At 32.3% G+C, this 19,168-nt stretch overlaps 3 protein-coding genes and 1 pseudogene across 8 annotated transcripts; 2 read left to right on the plus strand and 2 right to left on the minus strand.

The window, feature by feature from the left end:
* Positions 1–509: 509 nt before the first annotated feature.
* Positions 510–3,850, plus strand: LOC107032301 (phosphatidylinositol:ceramide inositolphosphotransferase 1-like). Of its 6 annotated transcripts, XM_015233888.2 has the most exons (11): positions 513–716; positions 796–885; positions 1,537–1,623; positions 1,727–1,795; positions 1,967–2,047; positions 2,310–2,381; positions 2,486–2,546; positions 2,632–2,734; positions 3,031–3,126; positions 3,224–3,270; positions 3,402–3,850. In XM_015233888.2, the coding sequence occupies exons 1-11, from the start codon at positions 684–686 to the stop codon at positions 3,518–3,520; spliced, it is 858 nt and encodes a 285-aa protein (XP_015089374.1). In that variant the 5' UTR covers positions 513–683; the 3' UTR covers positions 3,521–3,850. The 6 variants fall into 6 exon arrangements, with proteins under 6 accessions (XP_015089377.1, XP_027768309.1, XP_015089375.1 ...); XM_015233891.2 differs by having other exon boundaries at positions 510–716; positions 796–989; positions 1,537–1,795; XM_027912508.1 differs by lacking the exon at positions 1,727–1,795 and having other exon boundaries at positions 510–716.
* Positions 3,851–4,595: 745 nt separating this feature from the next.
* Positions 4,596–7,323, minus strand: LOC107032417. The gene is made up of 2 exons (XM_015234016.2): positions 6,554–7,323; positions 4,596–5,187 (listed from the first exon to the last, which is right to left on the minus strand). The coding sequence occupies exons 1-2, from the start codon at positions 6,925–6,927 to the stop codon at positions 4,950–4,952; spliced, it is 612 nt and encodes a 203-aa protein (XP_015089502.1). The 5' UTR covers positions 6,928–7,323; the 3' UTR covers positions 4,596–4,949.
* Positions 7,324–12,692: 5,369 nt separating this feature from the next.
* On the minus strand, positions 12,693–13,624 carry LOC107001709. The gene is made up of 3 exons (XM_015199675.2): positions 13,483–13,624; positions 13,084–13,410; positions 12,693–13,005 (listed from the first exon to the last, which is right to left on the minus strand). The coding sequence occupies exons 1-3, from the start codon at positions 13,553–13,555 to the stop codon at positions 12,878–12,880; spliced, it is 528 nt and encodes a 175-aa protein (XP_015055161.1). The 5' UTR covers positions 13,556–13,624; the 3' UTR covers positions 12,693–12,877.
* A 3,192-nt stretch (positions 13,625–16,816) lies between these two features.
* LOC107002347 lies at positions 16,817–18,929 on the plus strand (annotated as a pseudogene).
* The last annotated feature ends 239 nt before the right edge of the window (positions 18,930–19,168 follow it).

Below are 19,168 nucleotides of genomic sequence, written 5' to 3' on the forward strand. Positions count from 1 at the left end.
GGTACTTAAACTTATATAAAATTGAACAAGTAGACACATGAGTCTTACACGACATAATACATGTAAGACTCAGATGGCTATATAGGATGCCACGTAGAATGTGTGTGTCTATTTATTCAATTTTATATTAATTTAAATATTTACTTGTGCACATCAAAAACTGAAGGGTATAAATATAAATAAGATCAAGTAAAATAACATATTTATATATTATGTCCGCAGATTATACCAAGGCACGAGGCAAAATATATGCTCAAAGGCACAAGTGCATTAGCACATGTAACGTCCGAAGGGGAAAAAAAATTAAGTTCAAAATACAAGTTAAAATTACGTCTCTAAACATAAAGTCAGTGGCACAAGTTATGCCATTTGTGAACACTTAAAAGTTTTATATACGAATAAGATATAAAAATAAATAAATTAATGTGGTTGATGAAATAATCACAATATATGAATAACTCAAGGTCTTAAACTAGCATTTTTCTCTTTTAAAAGTTGTCCGTGTCCAACTCGCGTTTATTTAGAGTAATCAAAAGTGATTTTCTCCATATACAAGTATATATATATGGAGAAAACTCCACTTTCAATCTGTTTGAAAATAGTGAGACAAGCTCAATTAAAGCTTAAGATAAATTCGATTTTACAATAACGACGAGTGTAATCGCAATTTACGGGTCACAACGATGTCGTTTTACATTGGTCGAGAGGCTTCAAAGGTTTGTTTTTTATTCATTTTATGCAAGTTTACAACTCCTTTTTTACTTTCTTGCTCTTGATTTTTTGTGGTGTTGTTAGATAAGGAAGAGGATTTGTACGGAGAGTGGAATAGAAATCAATCTTCTTTCAGAGAAATGGAAGTATATTCTTGGAGGTTTGATATTTCAGGTTCAACCTTTTATTTTCTGAGTTTGGGGCGTGGAATGAATATTCGATGATTCATGTATCTGAGATAGAGGCATTTTGGTAGTGTAGTTTTTGTTGTGTGTAAGGTTTGTGGCACGGAAAAGAATTACTCACTCTATTTCAATTCATGTGACGTATTTTGACTTGACACAGAAAAATTTGTGCCATAATATTCTGCGAGTATAGAAGCTCAGAGACTATTTTGTGTAGTTGCTTTTAGTTGATGATGCTAAGAGTCCTTGATCATAGTTTGTGACTTGATTAAATTTTGAAACTTATGTGCAAAATTATGGCTTTTTTTCTTTAAAGAAATATATATATATACAAGTTCAGGTTTAAACTTAATAATTTTTTTAAAAATCTGAATATTTGTCTAGTCGACAGTTTCTTTATTTGGTACTTTCTGTTTTTTTTATTGTGTCTTGGGGCAGGGAGGAGAAGTGGAAGTTTGAGCAATCGAATTTTGCATTTTCTTTCAACTCTTGTTGAATGATGCAATTTATTTGTGTTCTTTTTACATAATTTGCTGTTGTTGTCATTGTCATATTTGATACATCATTTCCCTTTAGTTGTTTTCATGATCATAGTGCTTATTAGATCTACCAAGTTGTAAAATGTCACACCTATTGTCAGTACATACATGGATTTGCTGCTCGAGGGGTTCACTACATACATCGGCCTGGACGTACTCTTCAGGATGTCGGCTTCTTTCTTCTTCCGGTTGGTTTTATTGGTTGTTGGTTCTCTTTATCTCCCCTCTCTAGGGAGATGCTCACTCATACTCTTCTTTTTTCTTTCTTGTTCTTTTAAACGAAAACTCCAGGAGCTTGGGCAAGATAAAGGTTATATAAGTGAAACTGTTTTCACCACCCTCTTTCTGTCTTTTGTCTTGGTGAGTTGATTTTGGTAATTTTCAGTCACCAACTAATGTTGATTCCTGCTGTGGAATATTTCCATAACTTCCAACTGATTTTGGAGCTTTTAGTCTATTGGAATTTTCAGTTTATTTGACATTTAGGTTTTGATATTGTATTATCTTGTTATAACTCATGTTATTCCGCAGTGGACATTCCATCCTTTCATTTTCAAGATCAAAAAGATCTATACAGTTCTGATATGGTGCAGGGTCTTGGCTTTCTTAGCTGTAAGTGACCAGTTCTCTTGAGGGTCGTTCTTGTGTTGTTTCATATGTGAAAGTCCCAATTAGTTTCTACTTATCAAAGAAAAAAAGAAGAGAAGTCTCGATGGAATCTCATCATTTCTACATTCAGTTTAAATGTTGGCAAAGATAACTTTATTCTCTTCCTGAATGCTTCATTATTTCTCCTTAGGGCTACCCAACATTTAGAGAGAAGTCATAATATCCAATATGATCTGCTAAGTTGTTGAATGACTGTTTACTACAGGCTTGTCAGTTCCTTCGGATCATCACATTCTACTCTACACAACTTCCTGGTCCAAATTATCACTGTCGTGAGGTAAAGACTTGTCTCATTCGGTTGATAATTGATGTGCCAGTTTGCACTTTTCTGTTGCCTATGTGCTGTGTGTTACGTGAACTGTCTATCTTCTGATATTGCAGGGATCAAAGCTTGCCACATTGCCTCCTCCAAATAGTGTTTTAGAAGTTTTGTTGATTAATTGTGAGATATATTTTGCCTTCTCTCACTGTATTTAGTGAGTTGTTCTCGTTACAATGCAACTTATGTTGTGTCTATAAATGTGCAGTTCCTTGGGGCATGCTTTACGGTTGTGGTGATCTGATATTTTCATCTCATATGATATTCTCTCTAATCTTTGTGCGGACATATCATAAATACGGGGCAAGAAGGTAGTATATGCAGTTGTATACTCTAAATATTAAGTTTTGGTGAAACAGTTTGATATTCAGCTAAGAGTTCTGTTTCCTGTGAATCCGGACACTCTATAATTTCTTCATTTCCTTCATTCCATTTTTATGTTTTTGTGTTTTCAATAACTTGCTGAACTAGCTAGGGACTGAGGCATACATGTTGTGGTTTGGTTTTCTGTAATTTAAAATGGATACCCTAAAAATGAAGAAGGCTTGAGTTAAGTGTTTTTACGACAGCCACAAGTTGTTAGTGATTGCTGAATTTGATTCTGCAGATTTATAAAACTGTGTGCTTGGTTAGCTGTTATTGCTCAGAGCTTCTTGATTGTTGCATCTCGCAAACATTACACAGTGGACGTTGTTGTGGCATGGTGAGTGGAATTCTCAGCTTGACAAATCTGCGTTAGAATTTTTGTTTGCTAATAATAGTTGTCTGACTTGATTGAGCCCCCTATAACTTTGTTACAGGTACACTGTTAATCTAGTAGTGTTCTTTGTTGACAAACAGTTGCCAGGTTTAACATCCTAATCCTCACATTGAATGAATTTAATCTTGACTACTTCCTCCTTCTGCCCCTTTCTTGTTTCTTTTTGCTTAGAAGGGAAGGATAAATATTTTGCTGAACCACTGAGTACTTTCTTCCAGAACTGCCTGACCGTACTAGTGCAGCGTTGATTCTACCACTGAGCAAAGATAGCAAGGCTAAGGAAGAGAATCACAAATTTCTGAATGCAAATTCTGGAGATCCTGCAGAATGGGTATAGAGAAGCGTTCCGAATTGTGTATAGATGTGCATAACCCAAATTTATGAAAAGATCATTGAAGATGGGAGCACAGTTCATCTTGGAGCAATGATGAATGGTGTACAGACAATATATGGAATGCAACTAACCAAAGACTTCCGTTCAATATCATTACAAGGTTGGTTTGACAAATGTTCTCCAGGTTCACTAGTTTTGGTTTATAACGTAGAATACCAAATTGAATGTCAATGTTGTTCATGTATCCATGTTCCCTTTGGTTTAAAATTATCGAATGTATGATGGATTCCATCTTCAGCTGATAAATTATCTTTTTAATTTTGTACTCCCAAAGTTCTTGTGTTGCATCCCTCCTTCAGCCGAGGGTGTATCAAAAGTAACCTCTCTACCTCCACAAGGTAGGGGTAAGGTTTCATACTCATTACCCCTCCAAACCCCCCTACATTGGATATATTGTTGTTTTGTACTCCCAAATTTCTGGCTTTTAATTTTTCATACTTCGAGTCTAGCCATTGATAGTTGGAGTGACAACACTAGTAAATCCTTCACATCTGTCAAGTCTTAGAGAAATTTTTATTTTCACACGTTGGTGGATAAAGTTACTGGTACTTGTACTGGTAGAATGTAGTAGATGTTAGGTAAGTTAGTCACTCGCGCGCTGACCCGAATGGTACTGTCATATCCGAAAAATGGATGAAAATGAAGTGCTCTCTCTGACTTGAAATTTAGCACAGATGACTAATGACCAGCAAAAGTGACTGGGACAGATCCTTAATCTTACAGTTAATGTAAAGAGCATGTAATGTTCCTTCATGCAACAGTGGCATGGGGTCAGTAGATCCAATATGGATGGCCTATTACCTCTTTGCTGAAAGGCTTTACTTGAAAACATGGAGACTGCAAATAACAGCACATGAAACTTCTTGCTCTTCTAGCAGTGTTTGGTTGTTGCAATGCTTGAATTGTTGACACATGATAGCCCATGTCTGCCTTGCATCATTCATTCCAATGTGAAACTACATTTTGGGATCGTTTGTTTCACTTACTAGTTATATGGGGATTATAATGTGGGTATTGCTTACACAGTGAATAATAATGTGGATTTGTAAGAAGACATGTTCCATATATTTATCAACAAAAACTTTTTGACAATTACAACTCCAAATATCGTATCATGTAATCTGATTTCTAACTTATCAACCTCCACATTAGGTAAAACATTTACACAAAATCCATGAAAATGGAGACTTATCTTTCAAGTGCTGGATATTTCTCCGGTTTTCTTGGTGGAGAAGACATCTCAACTTCTATAGCCAATCCCATTTATGATAAGTCTCGAGGTGCTCTGCAGAGCTAGTCGGAAAAGCATGTGTAAATATTTCTTTTTAACATCTGAGGGCTTTTACACATGGTACATGAACTCTTTACTGTACTATGAGGGGATATTAAAGTGGAAGAGCCAAGAGATGACAAAGGCAAATACCATACAGGCTAAAAGGAAATTCAAGAATCGATGACCATTCAAACAAGTTCGCCTCTCTGAAGAGGAAGATACTTGTGCAGGGACTACATATGTAGCTAAATCATTTATTTCAGTAGTTTGTTGTGCTGATTCAATGTCAGTTGGCCCAACAACATTGCGTGCAATTGAATTGCAGATTTCACAAGTCCTGGAAAAATAACTTCAAATGATTATATGGCTAAAAAGAACTAAAGATGATTACAAAAAAAAACCAGTGCAAAAAAGCTCATAACCATCCACAATATAGAGGTGTATTGAGCTGCACAAAAGTCATTACAATTTAACATTTTTGTCGGAAGACGTCTATCTCCCTTGTCAAACAATCATCATAAGAGCTGAAGTTGAGAAACTAGGATGTCGAAGAAAGAAGATGATACATCAAACTTACACCTCAACTATCAATTGTAATCATACTGAACAGCAATCACTGGCCAGAATGTACTATAAAAAACGTAACGAATTAGCAATTATAGTAATAATGAAGAAGTTATGGCACAAGATGTTAGGTTAGAGAAAAGGAATACCTCCATTTATGGAAGGAGGAAGATCCAAAGTAAGAGATGTGGTCTTAACATTTGCTAGTAATTCTTTGGATCCATTGATGACCATGAATGTTTTAGGACTTGGGGAATAAGTAGAGCATGTGAAGACAGACGCGAAAAATGAAAATGAAGACTTCCTTCCTCAAGAACAATCTCCAGTTTGATAAAAAAAAAAATGTATGTTTTAGGACTTGGGGGATAAGTAGCATGTGAAGACAGACGCGAAAAATAAAAATGAAGACTTCCTTCCTCAAGAACAATCTCCAGTTTGATAAAAAAATGTATGTGTTAAATTTCAGTAAGGAAATAGAAACTAAAGAGCAAAAGCTTATAAAAGACTATAGTAAGAAGAATCAACAATGTACTTACAAATCTGAATCATACCTGTCCTTGCTTTACTCTTTTTGCTTTTCATTTTATTCCATCTAGCTTCTATAATGAACTTTTGTCTCTTTTTCCATTAACTATATCATGAATCTATTTCCCAACAAGAACAAGACATAACAGAAAAAAAAAAAAAACATTATTCTTACAGAACATTCACTGATTATCGAAAGCACTCACTTGACCCTTCCAACATTACAGATCATTTACTGACATCAAAAGCACACACTTCCAACACAAGAATCATCAAACCATATCATTGCAAAGATTAATAAAGTGAAAGAATCTTGGACATAACATAAGCCCAAAAACATCATGTTGAGATGTCAATCATCACATCTAATATGCAGAACATTTCGTCCTACTTAACCAAAGGTCTCAAGTCCCTAGCTACAAAGTCGCCTTTGTTAGGGAGGACTTCCTGACATGAATCCAGATTTAATCGAGCTCCATTATATGTATACGAGATGGGGATGAATCTTTTTTAAAAAAATCATCTTAAAAGGTCACATTGATCATATAGGCATCATAAGTTCAATATTCACCAAACCAACAACAACAAAAATTCAAGATTTGGTTTTTACTTACTTATTTCCCTTGATTTTGAACCATGTTTCAGCACAATGCTTATGTGCAGCAGCCAAATCATCTTTACATGAACATCCCAATTCAATAGCAACCCCATACTCATTTCCACAGCTCACCAAACCCAAGTGACAAATCCTACAATCTCTTTCAATTTCCCCTAAATACCCCTTGCTTTCATCATTTCCAATTTCTATACCAATTGAATCAGCAGACTCACTGCCACGTGGACAGCTATAATCATCTCCATCAGCAGTGGAACAAAACTGAGAATAACAAGAACCCTTGTCGGCATCGGAAAAACTGACACTAGCGGAGCTCCGGCGACTGTTACCGGAGCAGTCTAACTCCACCTGGGGTACCTCTAATCTTTCCATTTCAATGACCCAGAAACAGAAAATTCAAGAAAAAGCATTAATCCCTTTGAAAAAGCTTAAGTCTTGAAACTTGAAAGATTTGATTTTTATGATACACTGCATGAGTTGAAGCTACTGCATCTATAGATATGAAGAATTTAACGAAGTGGGGTGATGAATTTGGTGATTTATTAACTCAAACATCTTAAATTCAGTATCAAAAAAAACAAAACAGAGAGAAGAATAGAGAGAGTTTAGTAAAAAGTGCAAAGAGAGAGGGAAAAGAAGAATTAACGCAAAAAGCGAAAGGGTCATGGTTCTGTTCTAATAGCAGTGAGACAGGGGCCCTACCCCCAGGGGGTCACAGAGAGGATAGTGAGATATGATGTGTGATTATACAGTAGTTGGTGGAGTTTAAGATACATATATATTTGATCGAGAACAAGTTATTTATTCTGAAGTCGATGATAAGATTTTTTATTTTTATTTTTATTAAAAAAAAATACTGAAATCTGAAACTTGGTCACATGAGTCAATATTCTGAAACTGACAAAGTAAGTCTTACCAAAATATGACTTTTTGAGTATATACATTCACATTCTTACTGAAATGTGAGTATTCAATGGACATAACCACAGTATTATAGGTATGGGCTAGTTTGGTAAAATTATCAAATAACTTATTTTATAAATTTCATATTAAAAATGGAATAGCAATTTCTGAAATAACTTATTTCATTTTCCTCAATTCTTTTTCCCTTCTTGTTTCCCTATTCTATATACAAAGAAAAACTGTTTTAACATTAAAATAAACAACTAGTGCATCTAAGTCAAGAAATGTATTCATAGTTAAAAAGTTTCAATTTATTTTGAGATAGTATTTGTAGATCAAAATAATATGTTGCCTCCCTATTTGAGTAAGGAATAAATAGCATTGGCTTGTTACCAATTGTTCTCGTGACAATTCTTAGGTTTGGATTGAAAGAAGTTTAGCCAGCGAAGAAAAAGTACTTCGTTTAATTTTTATAACAAATAGCGTGTAAGGATATATTGAGAATTATTTTTTTAGTTTTGAAAATAGAGATAAAGTTTGTGGATATTTTATTTTTTTTCAGAATTTACTTATGGAAACGCATTGAGTATGTTATTTTTGTTATGTTCAAGTCAATTTTCGCATATTTTGACTATTTCATGAGATATTTGTCATCTTTCATCAACAATAGATATCAAATAATTAGCTTGGTCCATCAAAGTTAGGACAAATGAAAAGAAATCACTATGTATTTTTGTCCATGATGAAATTTAAACAAAGATCTTATGATTTTTAACTCAATTTCCGACTATTAAGTCATACCCAAGGGTGTGAAGGTATGACCCAGTGGTCAAAATATTTTTTTATTTTTTCATGTTTGGTGGATCAAAATGTCTTTACAAAATATTTTTTTCGAAAAAAATATACCGTAAAAATTGAGAAAAATAACTTTTAGTTTAAAAAATTAATTTCATAAATGATATTTCAAGTTCATTGTCTCCTCTTCTTGGTGCACCCAACAACACATACAACGCCCACTCCATTCCACCCCGTCACCCACTCCCAACCCATCTTATAATATTTTGCAACATTGTACAAATATTATCGAGATATTATATTTTTATTTACATACAAGACACTAAAAAATAAGCAAGTAAATTCATTCTCATATATATTTTTTTTTAAATTATTTTTCGAAAACATTTTCCTTACCGACCGCAAGATATTACTTTCATTTCAGCAGAAAATATTTTTGGTGCTTGAAAAAAAACACAGAAAATATAGAATTTAAAATAAAATTAATGATGTGTTTTGTGGTTTTCCATTTTTGTACCATTTACACACGGAATGGTTGTTGTAATAAGATTAAATTCAAGCAGGCAAATTAATTAATGCACTTTTTTTCTTGTTATTTTTCTTTTCCTTTTTAAAAAAAAAAAAAACTATATCTATTATTGGAGTTGGAGGTGAGTGATGACAATCATAATTTATCGCCAACCATCGACCACTTTCATGTTTTATTCTTTAATTATAATTTTTTTGAAAAATACAAGAATTTTTTTAAAGAAAAAATCATTTTGGCCAGAATTTAGTCATAATGAGATTTTTTCTATATAATTTTACTTTTTTTAAATATTTTTATCCATTTATCTTTAATATCTTTTACTAAAAAATGGAAAAAAAATAAATTTATTTTAAAATAAAAAAGATATTATAATTTTTAAAATTTTCTGGCCAAATTTTATGGTCATTTCTCTTCTTTTTTTTTATTCCTTGATAATACTCACTTCTTTAAAAAAGAATGACCTAATTTGACTTGGAACGGTGTTTAAAAAAAAAAATAAGACTTGTGGTTCTAAATTCAAATTGTCTTTTAAACTTGTGGTCCTAATATATACAAATGATTTTTTTCAAAGTTAACGGATACATGTGCATTCTCATCCACCTATATGGGTATGATATATTAATGATGTTAAATTGAAAAAAATATGTGATTACATGCGCTTAAAAGCGACTAAATATAATATTTTTACATTTAAGTGCTTGTGGAGACGAGTGGATGTTTGACTCACCTTACGATGTCTTACCAAAATAAATTAAATTGAATAGTAACTATGCATGCAACTTACGACGTAAATATTGTAATGATGTGCCTGGACACTTTCAGATCTTTGAATTGTTTAATGTTAAGTGACTCGATATCTTAAATGTAAAATATTTGAAATTAGTCTCTTCATTGTTTCATACGTATGACTTGTATGGTAACTTTATGTTATAATGATAATTATGTTGATGGTGTTTGGCTGCTACTTGTTGTCTTGTTGATGTCTCTTGATTGAGTTGATATGCCAATTAGTGTTGTTGTGACCCAAAAGGAAAGGTTGGGCTAACATGAGAATGTAATGGTTGCCCCGAAAGAAAGGGTTGGGCCAATATTGCAAAATGTTACTACTTTACTATTGACACAAGATATTTAAATGTTCACAACCTAGTGACCTAGAAAAAGATGATGGGGTCATGTAATATATGTATATATAGTTCAGCTTTAATGATTTATGTGATGAATGAAAAGTGTGCAATCTATATTTGATTACTTGTGAGTGCATGGTCACATGTTCGAAGGCTGCTTAATTATATTAGTGGCCTAATTAAGCCAAATTTCAATAGAAACGTTAAATTTTATTTTATTTTTAAATGAAGTTTATTATTGCTAATCAATTTGTCAAACTAGTAATAATTCTGTCTTTTCATTTGAAAAGTTCAAAATTTCGTTGAATAATACTTAATTTTTTTTTAAAGAAAATACTTATAAGTTATAACCTATCATTGATTAGAAAAATAAGGCATAAAGACAACTGCCTTTTTTTTCTTAAGCTTGTATAGCCGCCCTGGACGTGTTTAAAGAAAGATCATGTTGTGTTAATTAAAAATGCTTCATAATGTTTTTTAAATTTATTCGAGTACTTAATGGGATCGTCGTTGACATATATTGAGTAATATTGGGAGTCAAAGAGTCTGGAGAAAAATTATAGAGCTTTGATCTAGTTTCTACCCATCATTTGGGCTCCTTTGCACAAAGTTGTAGTATTTTTATCTTGTTTGGATATGCCATATATAATTATAATTTGATATTAGGTTATGAAAAAGAAATTTTATTTAAATATGCAGTTTGTTTTTCTTAAAGTTATAGTACTATTTTTTTTCATAAACATGAAAACTCTACAAGTCTCTAATTCTTATAAAATCCTACCAAATGAAAAAATTATACTTCACAAATAAAATATCGAAATATTCTAAGACACCACATTGATAATAAATCACATTTTTTTTAAGTTCCTTTTAAAAATAAATATTTGTAATTACAAACTTTACATACACATAATTTTGTTTTATAAAGATTCCCTCATCAACAATAGTAGTAACTAATTATTCTTTCACATAATCCAATCAATCTTTTCATAATTCATGCCGAGCATGAGTTTTTTTGTTTTATTTTTTGCAAACTCAGAATGATGGGTCTCTTTAATTTATGCATCAAATTTTACATTTCAAAAGTTGAAATTCCAGATTATGCTTTTTGAAGAATTTGAAAATAAATTTCAAACCATAGTTCGAGATTGCATATTCAATCATTAATTTTAAAAAATCATGACTAACTAGACACCATCAAATCTATATATTTTTGTACTTCTGATATAAGGTGGTGTCGATTGTTGCACGCGAGCCAGTGGATCCCTAATGATGTTGTTTTTTCTGATATTTTATCATATTTGAAATTTTCTTTTACTTGAAGAAATGGGAGAATATTATTTTTAAAATTAGTTTTAATTTACCTAAAAGAAAAATATAAACGTTTCATATTTTACTAATCCTTTAATTCTTGGAGTGAAAGATTTTAGACTCTTATATGTTTAGATTTAATTTTTCTCTTCACTTTACGTTATATACAATGTAATTCTTTACAGTTAAAAGTCTTGTTTAAGGGGTTGATAATTTTGTACTATTCATTATATAAGCGAATTGCCTTCTAATCTTTAGTCTTTGATTTGTTAGCATTTGTATGACACTTGGTTATTTTGATTCTAACAGTGTGATCACACTTTTTTTATACTACTATTTTTTAAGTAACACTAGCTTATTTTTACTACTATGTTTTTGCGCTCGTCTTAAGCATTCCTGATACATTTTTGAGTTTTTACATGAAGATACACCAAGTATTTTTCATCATATACAATTGCACTTCAGTATTAATGCTCCATCAATGCTTATTATTGCACTATGATTTGATATGATTCTACTAGTTATACATGAACATGGAATATATCTTTGTTGCATCCTGGAAACGTGCAACGCTGTGACTTTAAATGTTAGGTGTGCTAACGTAGTAGTATGTATAATTGGTCAATAAACTCTGATATCGTATATCCCCTGACAACATGTCAGGAATTCATTGATTTGGTGTAAACACCCAATGTTGTTACATTTATTAGAATTGAAGGATGTTATTTTCGAAAGGAAAAATTATGCGAAAGTTAATTTGCTAATATAGTTATAGTTTAAATTGTCATGGCTCGCAACTTAATTTTAGCTTTAATTACGTCATCTGTCCTCTTTTGTACATTGAAAAATACAAATTATACACATATATATACAATTATATGACATATATACAAATACAATTAGCCTCACTACACTCTCTAACCTTTTTTGCTCGTCTTTCTCCTTTCTCTCCCAATCTCTCTTGCCAGATATACAAATACATATGTATATCAGTTATATATACATAATTATCTGACACATATATATATATATATATATATACAGTTCGCCTCTCTCCACTCTCTGCCCAATCTCGCTCGCCTATCTCCTCCCTCTCCCAATCTCGCTCACCATATATACAAATACATATGCATATTAGCTATATATATATACACACACACAATTATTTAACAGATATGCATATACAATTCGACAAATATACATATACAATTCGTCTCTCTGCCCTCTCCCACTCGCCTCTTTCCACCCTTTCCCAATCTCGGTCGCCACTCATCTCTCTATAACATAGAGTTACGAATCATAATTAGCAAACTGTAGTTATGAAGCGTAATTAAGTTATTTTTGAATTGCTATATGTGAAAGTTTCTCATTTTGAAATACCCCCAAGGGAAAATTTCATTTTGCAGGATTCGATTGTCCCAAATTTTTTGATAGTAAACATGAAACAACTAGGAAAAAAATATAAAAAGAGAGAATTGATGCAATCCTAATAGAATAATATTCATTCGGATTTTGCTGTAGATTACAAATTCAAGGGAATTAGTAATTCCCCTCACATCCTTCTTTTTCACCAAATTAAAAACACAACATTGACAATATAATTGGAAGGAAAAAAAAAAGTGTGTGCAGTATGTGTATATGTTGTAGTATTAATAAGTTTTCAAATTAAGAAAGAAAGAGGGGACGGAGCTGGAGCATCTTCGATTGGACCTCCATTGCTCGATAACTCAATTATGGCGCGATGTGGGTTCGTCCTCTGTTTGTTGCATAAATCAGGCAAATACACACCTGAAGAATGGCGAAATTGATTTAAATCAAAATAACTAACTAGTCAATTAATGTTTCAAATAAAACGTTGTTACGTACCTTCACCAGCAGCTAAGTTGAAGTAAAGGTCTATTATGTTGGCACAATGATGGTAACAATCAAGGGAACAAAGTTTTGAGGTAAATTGTGAATCAAGCAGAGCATCAGAAGAGATTCCAACAGTGTTTCTATCGACGCCACAAGCATCGACACATTCCTCTGTCTCAATGTGTTCCCTCATGTTTGCAACAACCACCTCAGATGTCTTGCATTGGTACTCCACTTTCCCATCCTTACCTGATGAATTTTCCAACAAACACCGTTTGCCTGATGTCGAAATCGCAAATCCACACACATTTGTTGCCAAATCCTCACAGATAAAACTCCCTGAACAAAAAGATTCATTCATTCTATATATAGATTCAAAACACAAGACCTTTTTTATTATGAAATACCTACCTAGAGTAGTGCCTTGGAGAAAAACCATGCTAACAAAGAAAAGAATGAAACATGATCTCATAATATAAGTCATTTCTATTCTTTTCCCTTGATGATGAACTCAAGGAAAATAATGCTTCTTCTTGAGATGAAGATTAATGAAGGGGTTACTTGAATATATATATATAGGAAAATATTAGGAGGAAAATGCGCTATCTAATTTTAGTTAGTTTATTTTTGTGGATACGATTGATCATTTCATTTTTTCGAGAATTTTCAACTTGTAATAATGTATATTCTTTACTAAATTTTGACCAATTTTATGAAATTGGTATGCACGAAGAGTTCTTAGGTACAATTTAGTGGAGCCCACGCGTTTATATCTATAATTTATAATTTAATTTTATTCCTTATTATTAATAAAATATTGTTTTCTTCATTCTCTTGTTTGATTGTAAATTTGCTTCTTGCCTTTTAAGTTTTAATTAGTAGTACGTGTTGTATGACTTCATTACCCATATTTGTTTGCGTGTAGGTATTATTGCATTTCTAGGCGTTATGGTAGGTCAATCGATTAAAAAAATTAGATGTTTAATTCATATGAAAAAATGCACAAGTATTCTCTCAATCTATGCCCGAAATCTCAGAGACACACTTATACTATACTAAGGTCCTATTACCCCATAAACTTATTTTATAAGTAATTTTCTACCCCTTTTCGGCCTACGTGGTACTAGCTTGAAAAAAAAGTTAGCCAACGTTAACACACAAGATAGTGTCACGTAGGTAAAAAAAGGATAAAAAATTATTAATAAAATAAGTTCAGAGGTAGTAGGACCTTAGTATAATATAAGTGTGTCTCTGAGATTTCGGACACAGGTTGAGGGAATACTTGTGCATTATCCCAATTCATATTAAGAATTTTTTATATTGGAGAAATATTTACAAAAGCTATCGTAGAATATATATGCAAGTTCCATTTAGTGAAATTTAATGAAGATTTGGTTTATCCGACATGTATATGCATTTACACTTTTTATGTTCTGTGGACTTGTAGTAACGGTTTAGAGGGAAGATATTCTACATGATGTGAATATTAAAAGTATGACGTTATATGTCTGGAGTTGTGCCTATAGGTAAAAGTTAAGGAGTCAGATGTACCTTTTGGCAAAAAATTATATTCCATTGATATATAGTAAATATAGTATTTTTTTAATTTTTCATATGTTTATTATTTTATATTTTACAGTCATTAACAAAAATTCTGATTTTGTTACAATACTATTATGTCATTTTCTTTTACCAAACTAGAGAACAAGTAGATATTTCCGTATCCTACTCTTTTGGCTAATGTAATTAACCCTTGATTGATGCTTCATAATCCAATTTTTTGTTCATCTTCTAAATGTGTAGTTTAATTAACCCTTGATTGATGCTTCATAATCCAATTTTGTTTTCATCTTCTAAATGTGTAATTTGCAATTAAAATCATATAATTAATCAAGAGAGAATTGCATCTCATTCAATGTGTTATTTGTGCCCATTACTTTACGTTTTTGAATTCTTATATGAAAATTTGGAAATTTCCTCAAATTTATTCACAAATTATATCTACTTTGTAGAGAAAATATTATGAATCCACGAAATTATACTTAAGTTTACCGGTCAATAATACTAACCAAAAAAACTAATCAACGCTAAGGGGATTCAAAATCCAAAGAAACAGACACATGAAAGTAGCCGAAGGAGGTTCGACATCTACTATATATACCTAAAAATTATTTTAATCATATAAAAATATATTCCGTCAAAGGGAGCTGTGGTGGCTCCGCCACTGACTAAAGAATAACAATAATGTTGAATATTTGTTCTTTAGTTTTACATTCGTTTTAGACATTTAAAATACATAACCTAATTTTAATTTTTCTTTAATGTTTAATCATGTAATTAATATAATATTAGACCTATTTTAGCATGATCTAATATTTTTAAATTATGATCAATTTTCATTATTACTTATTAATTTACAATATATTTATTTTATACTATTTCATTATTACTTTTTATTGAATATTTTAGTGTCATCACTCATATCGTATTTTGTGTTATTTTCTTAAGAAACACCTTAGATAGTTTTATTTTGGTTGGACTAAAGAAAAATATTTGAAACACAAGTTAATTATATGTTTGTATGAATACTTTATCCGAAAAAATCTAGAAACCCGAAAAATTATGAGGTTTATTAGTTTGATTTGATTTAAAAATCTAAAAATTCGACAGAAATAAATTAATTTAATATTTAAAAAATCTGAATTAATCCCAAATTAAAAACCTCAAGAAAAAAGAAGGTTAAAGACTGAAATCAAAATTAAAATTTAAACATATAGTGTACGTACATGTTATAGAATAGTTCAAAGGGATCTCTTGCTTGAATTGAAGAACAAAGGATATACTCCTTTCCCCAAGAAAAAGCCTGTTGTTGCAGAATATAGTCCAGAGGGGTCTTATAGGGGAGTTAAGGCAAGGGTCAACGATATGCTTAGAAACGGAGAAATGACGGACACAAGTTACCCCTATTTTTCTATTTCTAAATTTTAAAGGAAATAGGGGAAATTAGGGATAAGTTTATTAGTTTAAGTGGTATAAGTGAAAGTCTATTGACCTGTGTGGCATACCACAGAACATTCAATTGGCGTTTAACATATTATGTTAATGAGAAAAGTATTTTTATCCTATAGTTTGACGGAAAGGATATATTTGAGCCGAAATATAATTCAAGAGTATATTTGAGCTATTTCAGATAGTTCAAAGGTATCTTTTACCCTTTTCCGTATATATTAATACAACTAATAGAATAAATTTATTTCAAAATTATCTAATTATCTCAAATCAAACATACAATAAATTAATACTTCCTCCTTCTCATTTTATGTGGCAATATTTGACGGGACACGGATTTTAGGAAATATAATGAAGACTTTAAAATGTTTACCTAATTATCCTTCAAAAAAAAGTAACTCACTTTTCTCTTTCCTCATAAATGTGTTAGAGTACTATCTTTAAAATTAAATGGTACTAACAAGGCTAAAAAAATATATCTATATTTAAATACTTATCATATAATAAAATGTATGTAACATTCTTCTTAGAACTGATAAAAAGAAAATGACGTCGGAGCAGTACCTATGTGTGACTCAATGGTGGGTAAATTTGAAAAGCTTAATAACCACGAATAGAAGGGGAAGTTCCAAAAAGATGGATAAGAAGGACCCTCCCTAATACATTTTGTTAGAAAGAAAAAATATATATTTAGACATGTGTTACTTTAAATAACAATTTCTTATAACCACAAAAATATGGTGTCATGAATAAGATCATAACTTCTTGTCCAGTCATATAACATTAAAAAGAAATAATATTTGTACAACTAATTGAGCAATTGAACTTAAGATTAGACAACACTTTTTCGATAGAAAATTATAGTTGCAACTTTGAGGTAGATCACAAGTCACTAAGTGATGATGATTCAAAAATGGAAGTAGTAGCAACAACTTGCTTCTCCCACTTTTCCTTTTTCCAACACAAAAGGATATGCACAAAAAACAGCACAGTAAAAAGAAAATGTAAAGACAAGGGAGCTAATGTGAAGTGCATGGTTTTGGAAAAAAGTAGTGCTGCAGAAGAGGCTAAGAGACAGAGTAGTAGTGTGTATATGCTGCAGACCTTAACTAGCTGGCTGTTGAAACAAGAACAAGATGGAGTTATTGATGCTGAACTTACTATTGTTCTGTCGAGTATTTCGATGGCTTGTAAGCTGATTGCTTCTCTGGTTCAAAGAGCAGGCATTTCCAAACTTACTGGAGAGGAACAAAAGAAGCTTGATGTTGTCTCTAACGAGGTTCGTTAGTTTAACCGTTTGGATTCTTACTGAGCCTAGCTCCTACTTAAAGGTTCTTGAATTTTTGAACCCGACATCTTTAGTTAGTTAAGAGTAAAGAGATACCAATTATCTCACCAAACTTGGGAGGTAGCTCATTCTTGTAGTACACCTACTAGGACTTTCACTAATTCCAAATCAATAAGATCTGTTCTACTAGTGTGATCTTTATTTGTTTGCAGTAAGACATAGGAAGATTCAAGATAAACGTTTATTACTATAGTATGGCATGTTGAGCTAGATAGATGTTCATGGCTTGGCCAGGTATTCTCTAATTGTATGAGGGCAAGTGGTCGGACAGGGATCATAGCATCGAAGGAAGAGCATGTACCAGTGGCTGTAGAGGAGAGTTACTATGGAAACTATATCGTGGTGTTTGATCCTCTTGATGGATCATCAAATATTGATGCTGCTGTATCTACTGGCTCTATCTTTGGTATATACACTCCAAATGACGATTGTCTCCTTGATCTTGAAGATTCTACCACGGTATGTACCTATGTATCCTCTCTTATCGAGATTCAGGAGAAGTAGGATCTTTTATTGTCATACTTGTTATATATGCTAGATAATTGCTATAATCATTTTTGTCTATCTAGTTATGAATTGTATCAGATTGATTGACTTTCTGGAGCCTAATTTTTCGCCTGAATAGTTAACCATATCGAATACACATGTCCAAACTTGCAGCTTGACAATGTGGAGCAGAGGTGCATAGTGAATGTGTGCCAACCAGGGAACAATCTTCTAGCAGCAGGGTACTGCATGTACTCGAGCTCAGTGATCTTCGTGCTCACGTTGGGAAATGGTGTTTTTTTCTTTCACCTTGGATCCAATGTTTGGAGAGTTCATTCTGACTCAAAAAAACATCCAAATACCTAAGGCTGGAAAGATCTACGCGTTCAATGAAGGAAACTACCAGCTATGGGACGACAGATTGAAGAAGTACATCGATCATTTGAAGGACCCCGGTCCTACTGGTAAGCCTTACTCAGCCAGGTACATTGGCAGTTTGGTTGGTGATTTTCATAGGACTCTTCTATATGGTGGCATTTATGGCTACCCGAGAGACAAGAAGAGCAGGAATGGGAAGTTGAGGCTTTTGTGTGAGTGTGCCCCGATGAGCTTTATTGTGGAACAAGCCGGTGGCAAAGGATCGGATGGCCAACAAAGAATTCTTGATATTCAACCAGTTGAGGTGAGAACAAATTACTGACTGCTACATCTTCTGTCAACAAGCAAAGTAGGTTAGTTAATTTGTTTTCTTCCGTTTCTTTCATTGCAGATACATCAACGCGTTCCATTGTACATTGGAAGCATAGAAGAAGTTGAAATATTGGAAAAGTACTTTTCTTAATACAGATGTGAACTGAAGGGGTCATTCATTAGTTTTTTAACTACTTTAGTTTTGTAAGCAAACAAAACACATGAAGAGCTGTATATTTGTATATTACTTGAAAGAAATTCTTCTCACAAGTCTAAGCGCAAAGACTTGGATGATTATATAGTCTTGACAAGCTTTGCAGTGATTCAACTCACTATACAATTGGAATGGTGCTTATATGCCATATATTCTTAAAATTTTACCACATATTCTTAAAATTTTACAAGCATCGAGTAGCCTCGAGGTCGAGGCTCAATGGACTGAACTGGAGTAGTGTTGGCGAGGACTCCAATTGAGACAGAAGCAAAAATAGAATAGGTTGAGATAGTTTACAGCTGTTGTTTTTTGTTCTTTTCTTATTTCCTTTTTACTAGCTTAGTTTTTGA

Source organism: Solanum pennellii, chromosome 10 (genome assembly GCF_001406875.1).
Source record: "Solanum pennellii chromosome 10, SPENNV200".
Lineage (NCBI taxonomy): Eukaryota > Viridiplantae > Streptophyta > Magnoliopsida > Solanales > Solanaceae > Solanum > Solanum pennellii.